The sequence below is a fragment of the Falco punctatus genome, assembly GCF_963210335.1.
Source record: "Falco punctatus genome assembly, chromosome: 14".
Lineage (NCBI taxonomy): Eukaryota > Metazoa > Chordata > Aves > Falconiformes > Falconidae > Falco > Falco punctatus.
This window is the reverse complement of record NC_137594.1, coordinates 530,704-551,090: the sequence shown is the minus strand read 5'-3', so window position 1 is coordinate 551,090 and position 20,387 is coordinate 530,704. Positions and strand designations below refer to the sequence as shown.

Here is a 20,387-nt window from a genome sequence, read left to right as displayed (position 1 = left end):
CGCGCCGCTCCCGCCCTGCGCCGTGCCGGGAAGCAGCTGCGCCTGCGCCGCCGGAGGCTGGGGAGGGGGGCGGGGCGGCTCCGGGGCTTCCGCTCTCCTGCGCCCGCCGCGGCGGCACCGCTAAGCTGGCGGTAGGGACCGGGATCGCTGGCGCAGGCTGAGCGCGGCAGCAGCTGGCTCGGGGCGTTGGCAGCCCTGGCTGCGGGGCGTGGGGGCCGCAGGCCTTGGAGCGATCGTGGCGCCAGGCACTTCTGGTGGTGCGGTGCGGTGCGGCCTGCGGAGGTGGGGGGAGCCTGAGGGCCGGCAGTCGAGCCTCCTTGGCTGTCAGGGGGCTGGCATTGTTTATATGTCTAGCGATCTGGGCAAAAAGTTTTTTATTTTGTGTGAGCTATTTGTTACGCATAATCCTGGAAGGGGTGATGCAATTAGGCCTTTGGATATTGGAACGTGCTGCACCACCGTGCCATGCAGAACAAGGCAGCAGGGTTTGAAGACATGGGGGTGATTAAATCAGTGTTGTAATGGAACCCAATTCTGTTTAGAACCTGCATCAGGAGTCATGTGGTCAGCTGACGAAATTGCTGAGCTATGTTACCTGCATTATAGGACCAGACTCCCTAAGCAGGGGAAACCAGATCCAAGCAGGGAGTGGACTTCACTGGCAGCTGTTGTCAAAGTGGAGTCTGCAGCCCAAAGGGAGGTTCTTGCTAGTCCAGGAAATGTGCGGGGTAAGAATGAGTTGTGGGAATTGGGGCAGGAGGGGGGAAAAGGGGAGAGGAGGCGGCAGTCCTTGATGCTTTCCACCCCCCACCCCACCCCACCCCTCCCCAAGATACCTTTTTAAAAAAACCTATAACCTGCCTGTCCCACTTCTGTGTCCAGTCAGATTCTTTACTCTGTGACTGTAAAAGCCTTTGCACCTTATGTCTGCAAAGATGGGTTATAGCAAAATGCTGTTCTTCCCAGACTGTAACTGAGAAAATGAAAGTCTGCATTTGGCTGTTCAATAAATGGCAAAAGTCTAGGCAGGACCTGAATTCGTAATGTAAGCCTTTGCAAAAGTGTGTTTTGCTGCTACTTGAAAGCATCCTAGAAAGGTCTTGGTTTGCCTTCCTTCAACAGACTGCATTATTACATTGTGCCTTTATGTTCGTTCACCATCACCACCTTTTCCTGGCCTGGCACTTCCGTGTTGTCCTGCACATTGTATCCCATGCTTCTGTCCCATGTTTGAGGAATCCTGTTCAGCATCTGCTGTGTGTTGGCTTGCTAGTCAAGGCCACGTTAGCACGCCTGCTGTGGGATCATAGACTTTTCCCTAGCACAGGTGCTTCTGCCTACTATGTTCAGTTCTCCAGCTGATACTGTTTCCTTTCTGGAATGTTGTGTAGCCTGCTTCCATGTACCTTCACTTCTACGCAATGTTATGCATACTGTCTTCCAGAACGAGAGCAACGTTTCTGGCAATACTTCATTCAGTTAACGCGGGGGTTTTTTTTCAGTAATGAAGGAAGTTGTTGCTATGGGAACTGGAACAAAATGTATTGGCCAAAACAAAATGAGAAAAACTGGTAAGTATGGTGTAAAATCCAAGAACAGACTACCTATGCTACCTTCTTGCTGGTGTCATAGAATTGATGAAAATGTCCAAGGCATTGAGCTCAGACTTCTGGATTGAAGCCAGAAGCTCAAGGCAGACCTTACCTTGTCAAGAGAGGAGCTTAGGCAGTCAGAATGGCTGCCCTGAAAGTTTGCTGCACTTGCTGCCTTAAAGGTGAATAAACTTTTTATATGTGGAAATGTGTAGTCATTAGGCCCTGAGTCTGCATACCTGAAGGCTTAATAACTAAAAGCAAACCAAAATGGAAGCAAAATAATTGCACTTTGCTCATCTGTTAACAATCTAGTTTTGTTGTGGTCTGGTACAAAAGATACTACTGCTGAGTTAGGGTAGGGGTGACACACCAGAAAGGTACTAGCAGGGTTTTTAGCCCTTACTGTGTATTCTGCAGCTTGATAGTTGTGTTTGTACAATAAATGTATGGGATAGATACATGATTTCTCACGGCTGCCATTTCTTACCATTTATTACAGGACTTTCCTTGCTCTGCATATCTTTTATTTAGTTCATAATGTATTGTCTCATTTCCTAGGAGAGAGGAGAAGCCGTAGTAATTAATGCTGAAGAGTGAGTAAGGAGGGAGTGAACATGTACGTACAGGGCTTTCTGTCTTTAGACTTCAGAGGAGCAGTCAAGCAAGACAGGAGAAGCAGTTTTGTGTGCATCAGTTTTAGACTGTGTCGTGTTCTATGTAACGTCCTTCATATTGAAATGAATTAGTGGAGCAGAAGAGAAAAAACTAAATTTGTATCTCCGAGTTTTGTGGATGTTTCTTATGACTTAGCCATCTTTAGAAGATTATTAGTACAGACGTTCTTCTGATTGATTTAGGAAAACTATGATTAAATGATTGTACTATACAATCCAAGTATTACAAGTCAAAAGTAGAAATTTGACTAGGGGAAAAAAGCTAGTTCCTCTCTCTCTGTTGTTTGTCTTTGGTTATCTTAAATTTAGAAAATACTTTCCTGTTATAACATTGATTTATTGGTAGTCAAGTTAATGGTTATTTTTAGAGAACTTTTAAAATTTTAGAAATGTTAAAAAAAGACTTTTATCATCTGACCTTTTATTCCTGAAATAAAGGCTGATCTACAGATCCTGTTCCTTTGGGTACCACAGTAGGTAGATACTGCAGGAAGTTTGAAGATGAGATGTGTAAACCTGGTAAATGCCAGAATTATTTACAAGAACAGTAATTTAAATTGTAGGACATAGTGCAACAAGAAACTTAAACCAAAAGCTTAACAGTGCTTGAAATTGTCTTGATGTTATGCTTAATCTGAGAATATCAAGATTTACTATTAAGAACAAACATGAGGAAGGATTTGAAGGAAGCCAGCGTTCATTCAACTCAAAGGATTTCAGATATTTGAAGAGTTAAAATCTGGTATTTAAACACGTCTCTGATTTTCTGTGAAGATGCTTATTCTTCATTTGTGTAGGCTATTGACCTCCTTTTGTAGTGATTGGAAGTTTAACTATCTTGCAATAACCTAATACCAATGTTAAACCTTCAAGTACTAACACATCTGGAGAAACTGTCATCCATCAAATTTGGTTTGCTTTGTTTGTCTCCTTTTCAATAATGATGCATATTCTTACTTTCTTGTTGCTTTAGGAGACATTCTGAATGACAGCCATGCTGAAATTGTGGCTAAGAGGAGCTTCCAGAGGTGAGGCATGAAGTTCATGTGCTGTTATTCAGTGCCACTTGAGGTTGTTTGTTGTGATACAAATGGTTTTGACCTATAGCTGAAATAACCAAATTTATCAGCTTCAGGGATGAGACTGTAATGAAAGAGAAGATATTACTTCTGTGTAGGTGACACTTTTTTTCCTTTTGTTGGGAGGAGTTTAACCTAATTTTTACACTTCTAGGTGGTGTTAAGGCCCTTTCACAAAAGCTTGTTTCTTCCTCATTATTCTTGTAGAACCTCTGTATGGAGAAGTATGATCTGATTTCGTGTGGCGTCAGTACTGGTCTGATGACTAGCTTGTAAAGGGTAGCCTTTTTCCTGTTTCTCACATAGCAATCCTCATGTTCACATGGGCTAAGGTGGTTCAAGGAACCAAGCCAGGAGAATACTAATGCTACAGAAACAAGTACGTTTCTTGAAGTTTGATGCTGCTAAACTGGCGCTCGCAGAATCAGATGAGTTGCATTGTGAGTAAAAATAACGGAGTGGGAGGAGAGGACCTTAGATATACAATTTGAGGAGACTTTTTACTCCACTGAATGCAAGCAACCTTTTGAGGCCTGTTATTAAGGTTCCAATGATGTGTTTGTGTTTATGGAGTATGTTGGATCCCATCTATCTGTAGAAGAATAGCTGACTGGCTTCTTGTAGATCTTCATCAGGAAAGAACAGGCACTAGCGGGCATCTCATTTTTGTTGTTTTCCTACGCATCAGAAAAGAAGTATGTTTCATGAAAACTTTCTGCTGAACAGGTATCTTCTCCATCAGATGTGGCTGGCAGCTTCCCATCAGCAATGCAGTATCTTTATTCCTGGAACTGAAACTGGAAAATGGAAACTCAGACCAAATATCACATTTGTTTTCTTCTCCAGCCATACCCCATGTGAGTATGCTGGAGTCAACCAATTTCATGGCTCCCACTTGTAGCATCTTCTCTGCCCCTTGCTTTTCTTTGGTCTCTTGTTGGACTGGAGTTGGGAGTGAGGCAGTAACTCATGTTATCAGTATGTGCCCTAAGATGTACTTGACTGCCAAACTGATATGTGGAGGACCATTCTATGTCACTGAATATGATTCTTGAGAACTTGGTAAATCCAGTATACTGCTCATTATATAGTGGAGTGCTTCACTTGCTCTTTAAACGATGGCTACTGGTTTCTTTTCCAGAAACTAACATACTTGTCAGAGGTCCTGTCATATCTCCTGGTTGCTTCACTTTAAACGTTTTCTCCTTGGATTCAAATTTTAATGAAAAACAACATTTATCACACTTCTTAAAAAACAAACAAACAAACACCCTAAAACAAAACAAAGAAAACCCCAACCAACCTCCCCCGCCAACCAAACATCAAAACACTTCCCCACGCAACCATGCAAAAAACACCAAACAAAACCAAAAATGAAACAAACCAAACACCCCCAATCCAAAACTTCCTATGGAATGGAATGCAACTTCTTGTTTTGTCACTGAAAATGCTCTTTGTGTTTTTTAAAAAACCAGCACCACAAAGATGAGGATCTGTTGGCAAAATGCAGGGATGCAATAACTTGATCTGCCAGCTTATCAGATGTCTTGATGTTAGCACACTCTTACCAGTGTGTTCTTCAACTGCTGGTCTGTTACCAGAGCAAAGAAGTCTATCTGTACTTCACATAGTGAATTAGTTTCTAGTAGGTTTTTATGATTTTGATGGCATTGTTGGAATATGCTATGATGGTTTTCTTTATTAATGCAATATGAGAATAGAATCTACATCTTCAAATTTAATAGCATGAATAATTTCCTGACTGCCTTTTTCTCATGCCTGTCAGGCTTTGTTTGCTTTGAACTGAGCTTTGGAATTTTGGTTTTGAGCTTGTTTTAGGAATACAGATTAAAATTTCCATCCTTATTTGATAGGTTATTCTTTAATTATTCTTTTGAGGTTTGTATTGTTTAGTTAGATCGGACTAGTTTTCCTGCGAGTCTTCTGCACTGCTTGTAGTCTGTCAAATGTCTTTGACACCTTTGCTTTATAATTTTTGTTTGAAGTTTTGCTTTTTTGGTTATTTCTTAGGTAGGACGCAAGGCATAAAATTAAACATGTGTTGGCTCAAATTCCAGCAAAGTCTTATTCATCATTGTACAGGGCAATGTTGTTTGAAAAGCGTATTCTCATAGTTAAATCTTGAGTGCAAAGCTGTAAAAGCTGGTAGTAGTTGGTACTACTGGTACATTACCGCCGGTACATTACTGGTACATTACTGGTATGATATGTTCCAGTAATGAGAGGTGCATTTTTGGCCATTTTTGATGTTATTTCTTCTGTTCTAGGTGGAGATGCTTCTATTATTCCAATTAGCAAACCAGAGAACCAGCTTTCTAAGCCAGTGACTGGCGATACTGCACCTGGACGATCATCAGAGTGTAGACGTAACCATGATCATTTGGGTTCAGAAGATAATAGGAAATCAGATGAAACAGAAAGTAATCGTGTAATCAAGAGAATGAAAACTGATGATGATGGTGTTTTTTCCAAAATCACTGAAGACCTGGCTGTTCAGCAAGTATCTGTGAAACAAGAAGACGACACAGATCCAGAGAACTGTGAATGTTCTGCAGACACGCAAGTAGCTAATAAGGAGACTGGTTTAGGGAGACTAAAGGTAGTAGATGTTTATAGAACTGGAGCAAAATGCATACCTGGAGAGCTGGGTGATGCCCGAACACCTGGGCTAGGTTATCACTGTGTAGGACTATTAAGAGTGAAGCCAGGGCGTGGGGACAGAACATGCTCTATGTCCTGCAGCGATAAACTGGCTCGCTGGAATGTGTTAGGGTGTCAAGGAGCTCTTCTGATGCATTTCCTGCAGTATCCAGTGTATCTGTCAGCAGTTGTAGTGGGGAAGTGTCCATATAGTGAAGAAGCTATGCGGAGAGCAATTATTGAAAGGTAAGTGCTCTCCTTTGGAAATCTGGTAGTGTGTATGGAGACCGTGAGTTACGGAAGACAACATGTGAAACAAAAATATCAGAACTTTGCACCAAAGTAATTTGCAGAAAATGTGAACTTCTGCAAGTTCACATTTTCAGGAAGCCCTGTGCAGTATGGAGAAAAGCTGACTACTGCTTCAGACCTGAAGATTCACAAAAGAATTTCCATTAGATTCAAGATCCCCTTGGTTGTCCCTTCACAGAGCAGTGAAAAGCTGTTACTAGACAAAAGTTTTACTAGAAGCTTTCCAGCAGAAAAGCAGCTGGAAGGACAAAAACTCAGTGCAGTGAAGGTTTCAGCATAGTGAAATTGAACTTTTCTTGCCTTTTCCTGATTTTATTTACTCAAACTGGGTCAAAAAAAGCCTTAATTTATTCAGTTATCCGTACTCCACAAAGTAATTCTGAATATCTTTAAGTTCCTTATTAGAGAATTTGTTGATGGGCAAAAGCAGCTTCTATTTCTTGCAGGACCATTCTTAAAATTAACTTTAAAAGCCCCCAAATCTATCCATCCATCCTAAAGGCAGTCTGACTGAAATGATTCCACATTAATGTATAGGTAGACTTTTGCACTGTTTAAAAGGATATTTTTCTGGTTGTCCTTTCAAACTTTTTTGTAACTTAGCCTTAAATGAACTTGTGGTTCTTCTGAAGCTTTTGCTGATTTTAGACCCTGCTTTCAGATTTACTTTCCAGTGAGTAAAAGATGTATTTTAAACTTGCTTTGAAGGGAATTGTAGTAAAAACAGTTTACTTTTTGCTGTCTTCCTGAGCTTGGATCCAAACTTAAAATTTTGCAAGAGGTTAATGTTTGGTTTATTGCATATGCATACAAGTCCATCCATTTAAGATTTCAAAATCATATTGTCAGTCTGTTCTCAGTAGAGATTTTTCAAAACTGTTTTTTTTTTACTCTGTCATGTGCCTTCAGGTGTTCTGTGCAGCCCATGGAAAGCGAGTTCTAGACCTAACACAGAAATTGCTGTGGAGTACATTTGAGTTTAGAAAGATGAGTGCTGTTTGGCAGCCAGGTTGGGAAGTCATGATTTCATGCCAGCACTTGTTTTGATTAGTGTTGTCAGTTTATTACTTTTTGAGCAAAACTTTGTGCTTCTGGGACACTTTGCATGCAAACAAGTATCTCTCATTGATCTATTCCGCCACTTCTGTTCACACTGATTTGGATGTACAGTGCAAGCTCATGTTTTGTAGTCTCCATGCATTCTGGTGGATGCACTTCAGAATTCTGCCGTGAGACTATGGGCCTTCAGCTTTTATAAAGGATGTGGTTTGTGGCTCAGCAGCTCTGGTTTTGACATTCTTATCCTCCTGCTCAGCAATATAAAAAGAAGTGGGATTTTTCAACCTGATCAACCTTTATGAATGGTTGAAATGGCAGATAAAGGAGCCAACAAGGAGAGGTACTCTGCTAGACCTCATACTTGCTAGCAGTGAGGGGCTCATTGGGGATATGAAGGTTGAAGGAGGCCTTAGTTGCAGTGACCATGAGATGGTGGAGTTCAGGATTCTGAGGAGTGGGAAGAGGTTAAAAAGCAAGCTCACAACCATGGACTTCAGCAGAACACACTTCAGCCTCTTCAAAGATCTGCTTGAAAGAGTCATATGGTGTAAGGCCCCAGAGGCAAGGTGAGCCCTTAAAAAATGGTTAATATTCAAGGATTACCTCCTCCAAGCTCAAGAGTGGTCCATCATGTTGAATAGGAATTCAGGCAGAAATGTCAGGAGGCCTGTGTGGAGCTCCTGGCCAGACTGACATGCAAAGGAAGCATATGGAGGGTAGAAGCAAAGGCAAGTAACCTAGGAGGAGTATAGAGACAGCATCTCTGTATGCGGCAGTGAGGTTGGGAAAGCCCAACTGGAATTGGATCTAGCAAGGGATGTCAAAGACCAGAAGGGCTTCTCTAATTACACAGGTCACAAAAGGAAGGCTTGGGAAAATGTGCTCACTGCTGAATGAAGTGGGAGACATGGTTACGCAGGACATGGAAAAGGCTGAGGTACTGAATGGCTTCTTTGCCCCAAGACTAGCAAGACCAGCCTTCAGGAATCCCAGGCCCTATAGATTAGGGAGAAAGTCTGGAGCAAGGTGAATGTACCATTGGTGGAAGAGGAATGAGTTGGAGAAGAACAGCAGACATGCATAAGTCCCTGGGCCCTGATGGGATGTACCCAGGAGACCTGCGGGAGCCAGCAGGCATCATTGTGAGGCCACTCCCATAAATCTTTGCTTGATCATGGCAGCTCGGAGAAATTCCCAAAGACTAGAGGAAACCAAAAGTCACTCCATTCTTCAGGAAGGGCAAGAAGGAGGACCCAGGGAACTGCAGGCTGGCCAGCCTCACCTCGATCCCTGGGAAGGAAGTGGGTCCTGGAAACCATTTCCAGGCACATGAAAGACAAAATCATCAGAAGGAGTCAGCATGGATTCAGTAAGGGGAAGTCACACTTGACCAACTTGAAGAACTTCTATGATGAAGTGACTGGTCTGATAGGCGAGGAAGTAGCAATGGATATTGTCTACCTAGGCTTCAGTAAGGCTTTTGACACTGCCTCCTGTAAGATCCTCGTAGAGATTCTGTTAAAAGTATAGGCTGGATCAGCAAACGGTGAGGTGGATTGCAAACCAGCTGAATGGCTGACACCAGAAGGTGCTGATCGCTGGCTAAAGTGTAGTTGGAGGTGTGATCAGCTTTGTGCGTGCACGGGTCAGTACTAGGTCCAGTCCTGTTTAACGTCATTGTTAATGATCTGGATGATGGCACAGAGTGTACCCTCAGCAAGTTGTGATGACTCAGAATGGGGAGGAGTGGTTGATACCGCTAGGGATTGTGCTGACATCCAGAGGGACCTCAGCCTGGAGAAGGGTAGGGACCTCATGAAGTTCAATAAGGGGAAGGAAGTACAGAGTCCTGCACCTGGGGAGAAGCAGCTCAATCCACCAACATAGGCTGTGGGCTGCCGAGCTGGAAAGCAGCTTTGCAGGAAAGGAGTGACCTTGAGCCAGCAGTGTGCCCTGGCAGCAAAGGCAGCTAATGGTATCCCGGGCTGCATTAGGCAAAGTATTGCCCACAGGTCGAGGGGTGTGATCCTTCCCCTGTACTGGCACTGATGAGGCCACATCTGGGGTGCTGTGTCCAGTTCTGGGCTCCTCAGTACAAGAGAGACAGGGCCATACTGGACAGAGTCTGACAAAGGGCCTCAAAGATGTTTAAGGGATTGGAGCATCTCTCATATGAGGAGGGGCTGGGAGAGCTGGGACTGTTTAGCCCAGGGAAAAGGCGGCTCAGGGGGATCTTACCAGTGTGCATAAACACCTGTGAAGGGAGGGTGCAAGGAAAGTGGAGCCAGGCTGTTTTCAGTGGTGCCCAGTGAGAGGACAAGAGGTGATGGGCACAGCACAAACTGAAACACTGGGGGTTCCCTCTGAACGTCAGGAAACAATTCCTTACTGTGCAGGTGACGGGGCACTGGCAGAGGTTGCCCTGAGAGGTTATGGGGTCTCCCACCTTGGAGATGCTCAAAAGCGGTCTGGAGACCATCCTGGGCAGCGCTGTGGGTGGCCCTGCCCGAGCAGGGGGGGGGCTGGACCAGGTGACATACCAGCTGAAATTGGCAGACACCGTGTGTATGTGATTTACTGAAGTGGTTCAGGACACTTGGCATGTGCAAGCTTGTGCTGGTCAGGTGGAAAAAGACTTAAGAGTTGTGTTAGACTGGAAAGGAAAAGCTTATTTTCATGGTAAAAATCTCTCTACTTCTTTAATCTGAATTACATTAAAGATTAGTCTTAGGTTGCAAAGTCAGATGCTTTTTCAGACTATTACATGTGATAGTTTGAATCTCAGTCTGCATTCCTGCTCTGTGTAAGTATTATGATGATTATACACATGCTATTGTTTCCTCCTTACATGTTCCTAATCCTGTTCAGTGTGTAACAGTAACTTAAGGTAGCAAAGATGAGATTATATATGGAACTGTAAGTATATATCTTTCTAGTCTTTGATTATGAACCTTTAGTATCATAAAACAGGTGTTAATATGGTTGAGTATGTAAATACTTTATGATTATTGTTTTTCATTGTGATTGCAGAAGTTTATTGCAGTTTTTATCCTGCATACTTTATCGCCATTGATTACATCAGCTTTTAACTAGACCTTTTTAAAAATTAATTAATTGTAGTTTTTCTAGGATGGACAAGTTCTTAATAAACTCTGTGGCTTTGTTTTTTTATCAAATACTTTTTTGAAGGAAGAAATGCCCCCAAACTTCCTTATCTCTCTTCTATAGCTCATGTTCAATTCAATTTTAATGCAAAAGTAACATATTTCAGGTTTTGAAGGGAAATTGTTTGGTTTTTTGGCTTGTTTGGGAAGACCAGACTTAAAATAATTTGCATTTTTCCATGTTAATTTTAGATGTCAGCACACCTTGCTTTTACCAGAGGGTTTTGTTGCTCAGGAGGTTAAGCTGCTGCAATCGGATCTTCGATTTGAACACAGCCGTCAGGCAGTTCAGGAAGCTCAAACTAACGGCAAAACAAAACTTGTTCCTTGTAGTGCAGGTGAGTTAACTTGGACTAGGTGCATAACTGTTTGAAAAAGTTCAAATAGAAATTAGGTGGCTTTGGTAATTTCCTAAAATGGAACTTTATTAATTGCCAGTGCTAGAGGTAAAGTGTAACTTGTAGCAGGAAATTAATTTCAGGCCAAACTTAATTGTTAATAATTAATAATTCAGCTCAGCCTCTAGTTTCCTGTGGGGAGTTTTCGGACTGAATAAACACTTGGTTGATGCCGTTAAGAATCTATAATCTAAACGAAGACAGAAAATAACCAGTGAAAGCTAAAGTTCTGAGGGTGATAAGAAAACAAAAATATCAAAAGACTTCTTGTTTCAGTTAGTTTTGCATTGTCCTTGGTAATAATCAGGAGACCTGCCATGCTGAATTGCTCCAGAAATCTGTGAACATAGAATACAGAGTAGTATCATGTAAAGGTTTAATTGATAGAGGTTTTGGACATTGCATTTTTTGTCATGGTGATGAATGAATATGCAAGTCATGTTATGATTTAGCAGCATGGTCTCATTTGGGGAAAACAAACTTTGGTACTGCCACTGTATGTATATGGTTGAGCAGTTTCTTTAAACTTGGACGTGCCTACCTTCTGCTGTTGTATACTTTCTGGCTTAACTGGAAGTAGAAGTTATTCTATTACAGTAAAGCTGATGATAAAATAGAATGGAAACAAAGGGTTCCTTAATGGAATTCAGATTTATTAAATTGGAGTTATTTACAGGTGCCAGGAAGGAAAAGATTTTGATCCTGTGAGAAAGGAAACAGAATCCATCATTGAGAAATGGTGCCAATTCACTCAACAAACAAGATCCCAAACAACTGTGACTAAATTCCTGTGTATGTCTCCTTTCTGTAGTTACTCAAGTCATTCAGTTAAATAAAGATGAATGATGCTTCATCACATTTTTTTGCATATATGAATTATGCCAGGTTGATTTCTTTTCTTGAAGGGGTGAAAGTTGGAGTAAAGTCTAAATCAGGGCTATTACACTGACTATTGAAATATGCTTCATAGGAATGTTTCAGCTGGTATTTTTAAAAAGATAAATGTGTTCTGTTTAGTATTTTGAAGTTTGTGATAACTATGAAGAAATGAAAGAATAGAAAATGTTTTCACTTAAGTAAATTTTTATCTGTCAGAATCTGGTATTCTCTGACCAGGTGGTTGTAGATACTCCACTTGTGGAGGATTTAATGTTTAACACCAGTTATATATATATTTAATGTGATTGGACATTACATAATAGACATTACTAAATTAAAATCCTGTGTAGAGTGATACAGCATTGTATCTAAATCACAATGCAAGTACAACTTATGCTTAGCAGAGTACAGCAATTGCAGCATACAGTTCAATCATAGTACAAGTGTGATTGACATAATCAGTCTCCATAATACACTTTATAATGTGTAGGGTTTGAGCATCTTGAATGGCAAGGTGGTATCATGAAGGAGAGAAGCCGTGAAAATTGTCTTTAGAGTTAATACGTGTGCAGCTGTTTTGCCTGTTAGGAACACAGAGAAATGGGAGAACTTAAGGAACAAAAATTGTCTCAAGGCAGTAGAAGTTAAAGGAACTGTTGTTAGGCTATGGAGGGACAGATTGGGCATGTCAATCGGTTTTGTTTCTGTTAACTTGCTATTGATGCTTTGCTAGTTATTTATAAATCTATAAGGTATGGTGTGCAGAGTTTCAGCATTAGGAAGCTCACAGTCTAAGATGGTAATTAGGTTACCAGAATTGGGGGTAAAGGATAAGATTGTTGGCACTTGCTAGCTCTTCCAACATGGTATTTTTCTTTGACCACTAGCTAATAACATTTTTCAAGTAAAGTCTACAGATACTTGATCTATGCCAGTTATCATAGAACTATTTAGAGTATACAATATGCAATAAAATGGTAGCACACAATAAATTAATAAGGAAAACACAGAGCGGCTGGTGCAAGTAGCTTGGGAAAGTATTTCACAGCCTGATATGAAAATAAGCCATCTGACTTTGAAGTTTCTTTGTCTGGACAGGATGTACAAAAGAAAGTAGAATCCCCCTAAAAAGGGGTGAATTACAGAGCTGGAGGCCAAATATTTAGAGGCATGGATTCTTGAAGGACCTGATTAAGATGAAAGCTCTCTGTGTATGTATGTGTGTGTATATATATTTTTTAATTATTATTAATTAAACAGAATTTACCTGTTCTTTTAGGTACTGAAATCCTTGACCTAGAGAGCCACGGTCCTCTTTCTAGTTTAAATTATTTTGGGAAGCAGCATGGTATCATGTGAACACACAGAATGAAAGGAACTGCTAAGTTCTGCTTTTGTGATGAGAGCATCTCCCGTGTTTATAATCCTTTCTTCTACAGCTATCAGTTGGAGTGCGGTCCCTGAGCAACCCCTGGATGTCAGCTCAGATGGCTTCCGGCAGGGAACAACAAAGAAGGGGATTGGGAGCCATCAGAGCAGGTGAGAGAATGTTGTGATACCTGGGTGCATGTATCTCTGTTAGCATACATGCTTCTGTCAGCTCTTGTGATGTATGGCGCATCGTCAGAGCAGAAAGAAATCTAGGGAGTGGGGAAAAAGGGGAAAGGTGTGAAGTGGGGGAAAAGGAAGAATCACTGTGTAAGGGAGAGAGGGGGAGTTGGAATGGGGAAAGTTGAATGAGGCTTAACAAGTTTATCCTATTTCTTTTTTGTCACTGTTGATTAAAGAGAACATTGTAGATAATGGGGGGGGACGGGACTGTGATCAATTTTTAATAGAAGACAGCTCATTCGTTGGTGAAGTTTGAAGTTTTGCTTTGTATCTTTTGGGTTGTTGCCTGTGAAGGAGGTGTGTGTGTTGCAGGTCCTTTTTGCACAGATTTCTTTTTCTGTACAAGTCAGGCCAGCTCTTTAAGAAATGTCATAATCTTCTATCAATTATTAATGTTTAAAGGAACAGTTACGTATTTTTCCTGTGGTTATGAGGAATTACTTGTTAACATCTGCAGACAAATTTCTCCATTTCTCTACACTTTCCTCAGTGCGGTGACCAAAATTATCATTAGTCTGTGGAAGTTCAGTTTGAAGGTTGGGATCATGTTTTGGTTGCTGGCTCCTTATACTACCAATTTATTAATGGTCATATTGTTTATTTTTCCCAGGCTTTCTGGGAGAAAGAAGGTAATCCTGGCAGTAGTGAATGAAATGCTAAGTAGAGCTTAGATGATTACTGTGGAGAACTCATTTACGTGCCTGTTGGTTTGCACATTCTGAGCTCAAAGTTAGGCCTCACTTGGCTGTAGTTTATCTTGGTATATCCTAGTATTTCTGAATTTTCTCTGCAAAGAGGAGGACCAGGAAGTTTGTGGCTTGGGACCAGTATTGGTGTCAGGGGTGTTGTGAGCACAGGTGACCTGGATGGCTTAGTGTGTCTTTTGAGACAGGCTTTACGTGCACTGTAGAATATTAGTTTTCAATATGTGGTGTGTAATGTATTCCTGAAGATGTGTGAAAGAAAGGTCAAACCAGCCAACCAACCTGTTTTTCTTGGTAGGCTTAGATTTGTTATGTAGCATTTGTGTATCGGTTCTAAAACTTCAGAGCCATCTGCTAGCTGCCACTTTGCACAAAGCTTGGGAGCTCAATTGTTGTCAAAAGTTGAGAGATCCTCCTTCTTTTTCACATGCTCAACATTCACTAAAACCTTGAAAAGTTATTAGAGAGGGTCTACAAGACTGTGTGATTGCAAAGGTCTCATTTCCTTAAGAAATCAGGATTAAAAACAACGTCAAGGAATAAGTAACCTGTTTACACTTTTGTGATAAATGGTCACAAAAGGAACTTTTGTAATGAAAATAAGGAATTTATAGCCTTATTGGGGGGGCATATTTAATAATAAACAAGACGTGTATTTCAGCCCTGGTTTCTCTTCAAGGAATCTCAGAGCTATTGGTGGCAGGGGTGGTGTTTGGGGTTTTTTTCCCCCCTCAGTATGCTAGATAACACTAAATATCGAGGAAGGTAAAGCTGACTGACTAAAAGGAATTTGTAGGTAGGTGTCTGGTATGTGCTTTAGTTAATTAAGCATTAACAAAAGCACCAAAACCTACAATATGAACCTTTGACAATTGAAGATGAATTTTTTTTTACATCTTTAGCTGTCTTTGCACACCAATTTTGAGTTCTTTAAGAACATACTGGCAAAATAGGAAGGCTTTTTTATTGGTTTGTTTTTGCAGTGCTTCTGAAGAATTAGCTTGGATGTGTTGGAGAACTGAATCAGTCATTTTGAAGACAAGTGTATAAAAAGAATTTAATTAAATAGAGAAAATAGCTGAGGTTTTAAAAAATAAATGATGCTTTATAATCAGCTTTTCTGGTTGCCTTCTCTTTGGGGGAAAGAGAAGGCCTTAAAGTTGACAGAGATGCATTCGGTATTTTCAAAAGACCTTTCAAACTTTGGATCACTTTATTTTTGATGAGCTGCTTCCTATTTAACTGCCCTGCAGCTGTTGCTGAATGTAGCCTCGTCACCATTGTAAAAAGGACAGCATTGTTCCAGATATTTCTGCTGGTTCTTTTATTTGTTTTGAATAATACAAAGTTTGCCAGTTTGAACAAGCCTTTGGAGTCCTTCTGTGCTTGTTTGATGGGTTCTGGACATGTCCTTTTGGCTCAACCTAGCTGTAGTTACAAGCTGATGACTGTGCAGTCTCACACAGATAATAATGTGGGGGTATTAAAATGTCTGTGCAAACCTGTAGAGCGCTGGCTGGGACAATGGAAGAAATGCAGCTCTTTGTCAATATAATATTTCAAATGAAGGCAAAAGACAGGTGGACAGCTCAGAAGGGGTAAGAGAAATTAAATTATGGAGAACTTTTTACGTTCCTTGCGAAGTGAACATAATTTTCTTTATAAAAAATGTTCAGCTGGGAAGTACTACTGTGAGCTGTAAGAGGAAATGCATTTCTGATTTCTCTTCCATCAGAACTTCTGATTTCTTGTTTTTTTTTCATCAGATCCAAGATCTGTAAAGTGGAACTCTTCCATGGGTTCCAAAAGCTGGTGAGAAGTATTTCACAAGAGGATCTGCCAGACACTCTTCGGTAAAGACATTTTGATTATATTTAAAGAGTGAATTTATCTTAATAAAACTCAAGAATATTCTGACGATACCAGAGTCTGCTCATGTATCTCACTTTAGAAAAGTTCATTGTTAAAGTTTGATAACTTGAAAAATATGGCATGTGCTTGATGGGTTAGGAGGACTCTCTTTTTTGGTCTTTTTTAATCGCCTTGTTGGAGAAACAGCTATCGCACCTCATGTATTAATGACAGAAAGAAGAAATTGCAGGTGGTTTGTTTGTTTGTTGGTAAAGTAAGAATTTGGGGCAGCTGATCTCTTCTAAGACCTTACTGCTTTTCAAAAGGGTAAACTCTGTTCCTGCTCAGTGGAGCCTTGTCTTTCTCTTAGGACTAGAGCTGGCATCTGTTGGACACCTCTGTAAGCCTCTTCAACTTGCTGTCTTGGCAGAAAACTCTACATTTTGGGGTCTTTTTCTCAGTTCAAGTGGTCCTGTCTGAAAGTGGCAGCAGGCAGCTGGGGAGAAGAAGTGAGGAAGGAGATGAGAGGAGGAAGTAGTACCATTTCTGAAAATGTGAGCTGTTAGTTCAGCTGCCTGCAGCACTGTGCCCTTGGTAGCATTCATATCCTTGGTGGCATTCAGTCCCTCCATACCAAAATTGTGGTGGGATTATTGATACCTGGTTGGTGTTTAGTAATTCTATGAAATCCTACTTCTTTGCTTCACAGGAAGGAGGAGTTTGAGTAAAATAAATAAATAAATAAATAAGGAAAGTCTATGCTAAAATCCTTGTTTGCCTAAGTGTATGATTACGAGCTAGTAAGGTTAGATAGTGTAGAGGGCTCCTTCTGCAATCCATGTATTACATAGATGGAGACTTTCTGGAAAGAACAGAAGGTTTTGTCCGAGGAAGCCATACTTGGAGGTTTCTTTTACATTATTAGAAACAAGTGTGGTTTATCAGATTGGTGTTTCTTATGGTAATCATCTGGTCTGGCATTGCATTACATGCATTACATATTTGGTAGTATTCCATCCCAAATAGCTACCATAGAGTGGGGCATACTTTCATATATACAGAAACTTATTTCTTACTTTGGCTTAGAGATTGAGAGATGTAGAAGGTTCCAAAGCCATTGCCTTGGATGTTTTATTTTATTTTTGACTTATTTCCCAGTATGATTTCTTTCACCAGCTCTGCGATGCAATTATACCAGTTGTTGAGCTAATCTAACTGCTTGTAGCTGTTGATGGGCATGGTCCTGCAGCAGTCCCTGCTGCAGCTGGCTGGAGGTTTCCATTTTCTCCCTTGTATCAGTAGCACTTCTGCAGCCTCACGGTGAGCCAGTTCAACTAGCTAATGTGGCAGAAAACAACTCCCTTGCCTTTTGTGTTTTCTATTGGGTCTGTTGAGCTGAATTGGCTCATAGAAAGCTAAAACAGATAATAAAATCAGTCAGTGCAAAGGAAGTAGGTATGTGTATCCAGAAGCAAGGGAGATAGGCCATTTCTGCCCTTCATGGTACCAGGAGAGTAGGTGAGATGAACTTAGCCAAAGTAGGTGGACCCTGGTTCTTTAATTATTAGATCTTGCTTGCTTTTGAGTTTTGTGAATTAAAGATTGCAGTTACCTTCTGTGTCTGTACAAGTCTCTCTTAACTATTATAAAGTTCTGATGTCAATATGAGCCATGCTGTTGCTGAAGTGGTTTTACCAGAGTCTATGGGTAGAGATACACTTTCTCCTTGATTCAGTTTTAGATATAGCATTATTCGCCTTTTCTGGGTGAGTTTGTCCTCACTTGTTTAGCCATCATAATTTCCCCAGATTAGAGTGTGAGCTGGTGTGTTGTTGGGTAGGTGACTCATTGGGCTGATCATGTGCTGCTTACATAAAGTCACTTCGCCTCAGGGCTTTTCTGGACTCTAGTGGCTTTGTAATTTCCTTTGACTTTTTTGTCCTCTACCATTTATCTGTCTGCACTTCTCCTGACAAAGTACAGCTGATTCACAGATGTGGCATCATTTTTAGGCTGCACAAACTCTCTTTATACAGTAAAGGTGCTAGCTCACTGGTTGTCTTCCCCAGTTGCTTTCCTTTTGAAGTCCTCGTTTTTGCTATTTTCACTTAAAAAACAAAATCTAAAAAAGTCTTTGTATTGCTGTTTCCTTCATCTTCCCTTTCCCTTTCTACATGATATTCTGATGTGTTGTTTTCCTTCCTTTCCTCCTTGTGGTCTGAATTTGAGTGTACTTCAGATAAGAAATCCCACACTCTTATTGTATCCTCTAAACTCTTGGGTATTTAACTGTTAGAGAGTTTTGTATTTTCTTCCCATTCAAATGTATCTTTATCTCCTCCCACAAACAGTTGGCTCTAGTGCTATGCTATCACCCAGTTGCCTTTTCCCACTTTGCCTCTGAATTCCTGCCCTCTTCCCGTCCACTTTTTTATCTCCTGCCTCGCATCCTTTCTCCTCCAGCAAGGAAATCTTATTCTGTAGTCCGTTCAAATTCGTTGAACAGCTTGTCTTGGTAGTTGTAGGGTATATTAGGCAAGGAACATTATTTACTTAACCCCTCCTTAATCTGTCCTTCATCATGTCCACTGTCAGACCTAGGATACTGGGGCAGTTAAAGCTTTACATGGAACTACAATACTGATTCTGATGTTCTTTTGTTTTTTTCTTTCCTGGGTCTAAAGCTGCTTCTGCTTTTTCTGCCTTACTTTCTCTTTCATTCTTCACTCCTCTCCAGAGGATCAGTGGGATTGGAACAGGTAGAGACTGGGGGTACAACTTTGCTGACTCTCCTAAAGGCGAGTTTAGGAATTTGTAGTGGTGTAGCTTAGCTAAATGCTAAGCGTAACATTCAGCAGTTGTTTTTTTCAGGATTTAATTGATTTTATTTCAGCTGAGACTTCTTAACAATTGGTGTCAATTACAAAGTTTGCCTGTCATGATTGCATTTTATCTGAAGCATTGAAGAAGACACTAATAGAACCAGGCCAAGTATGGTTTCCTGGCCCCCTGTCATTATGGATTCACAACTGATTTTTATGTATTGCAGATCTGTGAGCATTTGCCATCTTAGATGTGATTCATTAATTTTTGTATGAGTAATGTTTTGGTTGATGCCTTGTGCTTACATCAGCATTTTTCATGTGTAGTATGTCTGTAATCTCAAAAGTACATTATAGGTTGAATGTAAATGTTTGAAACTGAACATGGGGTTAAAGATAGGGTTTGTTGCTGAGAAGAAAGTATTGCAGCAGTGCATTGCTTTTCTTTGTAGGCTGGCTTGCTTGTGAGCCCACTTCTGCTTGGCTGTGCACATGGCTAAGCACGTGAATGTTTTCAAGCATAATGGTAGTTTCTGTAGTTTTCAAAGAGTGTGGTACCTTTCACAATGAAATCTGTAGATCACCTCTCATGTCTCTGGCACAGCCATTGGAATCACTCAGCCTCTCTCTTACACAGTAGTGTAGGTGCAGGTTTGAAATAATAAAGGGAAACATAAAAGGAATGTGGTCAGGCAGACCTGGATAGACTGGAGATCGTATGATTGTACAGGACTTTGCCTGGGGCAGCAAAATAGTTTTCACTTTACAAAAAAAAAAAAAAAAAGTCACAAGTTCTTCATTACTGAAGCTTAGTGACTTAATGGCCCAACCAAAGCTAAGATACAGTCAAAATGTGAGGGTTTTGGGCAGATGTAATGTGCTTTGAATTTGAAAACATTTTTCCTGTATATATGTTGGAAGATTCTTAGAAGCTTAATGCAGAAGTTGAGCATGCATTAAATAAGTCTTGTCTGATTTTGGCAGCTTTTTGATGAAGCTATTTAAAAGGCAACTTTCTGTTGCATCCACTGTAAAATCCTGTAGTGATGTTTTCTTGTTGTGTGCTCAGAGAATGAGGCAAGAGGCTGTGGTCACATGTGCTTTTGTAGGTCCTACAGTGGGGTGAAAATACTGAGCTGCTCCTTACTGTCTATCCTGTTTCTGTGCTAGCTGTGTTTTCCCTTACTGTCTACTGTAACAGTTTCCAAACAAAGGTCTGTTGGAATAATCTAGGTTAGAAAAATTCCATGTGTTTTAGTTGAATCCGACTGCAGGGTATGAGTTGAAGAGCCATTGATTTGCCAACAGATTCAGGAAAGCATCAGCAGCAACATTTAGCAAGGAAGAAAAGAACAGCTAGGTATTGAAGTCCCTCTCTTGGCTTAGTTGGTAGGTGGAATATATCTGTCTGTCTGTCTGTATCTATGTATGTGCATCTACAGCAAATGAAGGGAAACAGCTGTTTCATATTTAATAAGATTGAGCCAGTCCAAAATCTGTGGTGTGTAAATCTTTTTTGGTCTCTGACCATCTTAAATGTGACCTCTTAAGTACAAGTAGATGTGTTTTGAAGGTGTA

The 20,387-nt window shown here is 40.8% G+C and overlaps 1 protein-coding gene across 7 annotated transcripts in view; it reads left to right on the top strand.

Moving 5' to 3' along the window:
* Position 1: 1 nt before the first annotated feature.
* The window catches only part of ADAT1 (adenosine deaminase tRNA specific 1), a gene marked incomplete at its 3' end in the record, with an annotated part of 31,873 nt that continues 11,487 nt past the window's right edge, over positions 2 to 20,387 (top strand). Inside the window, exons 1-9 of one of the 7 annotated variants that reach the window (XM_080365144.1) lie at positions 9 to 131; positions 607 to 728; positions 1,503 to 1,571; positions 3,243 to 3,297; positions 4,075 to 4,205; positions 5,637 to 6,255; positions 10,737 to 10,882; positions 13,261 to 13,360; positions 15,903 to 15,989. In XM_080365144.1, the coding sequence (XP_080221270.1) occupies positions 1,505 to 1,571; positions 3,243 to 3,297; positions 4,075 to 4,205; positions 5,637 to 6,255; positions 10,737 to 10,882; positions 13,261 to 13,360; positions 15,903 to 15,989 (1,205 nt within the window). In that variant the 5' untranslated portion in view covers positions 9 to 131; positions 607 to 728; positions 1,503 to 1,504. The other 6 variants (XM_080365142.1, XR_013923701.1, XM_080365145.1 and 3 more) reach the window with 6 other exon arrangements.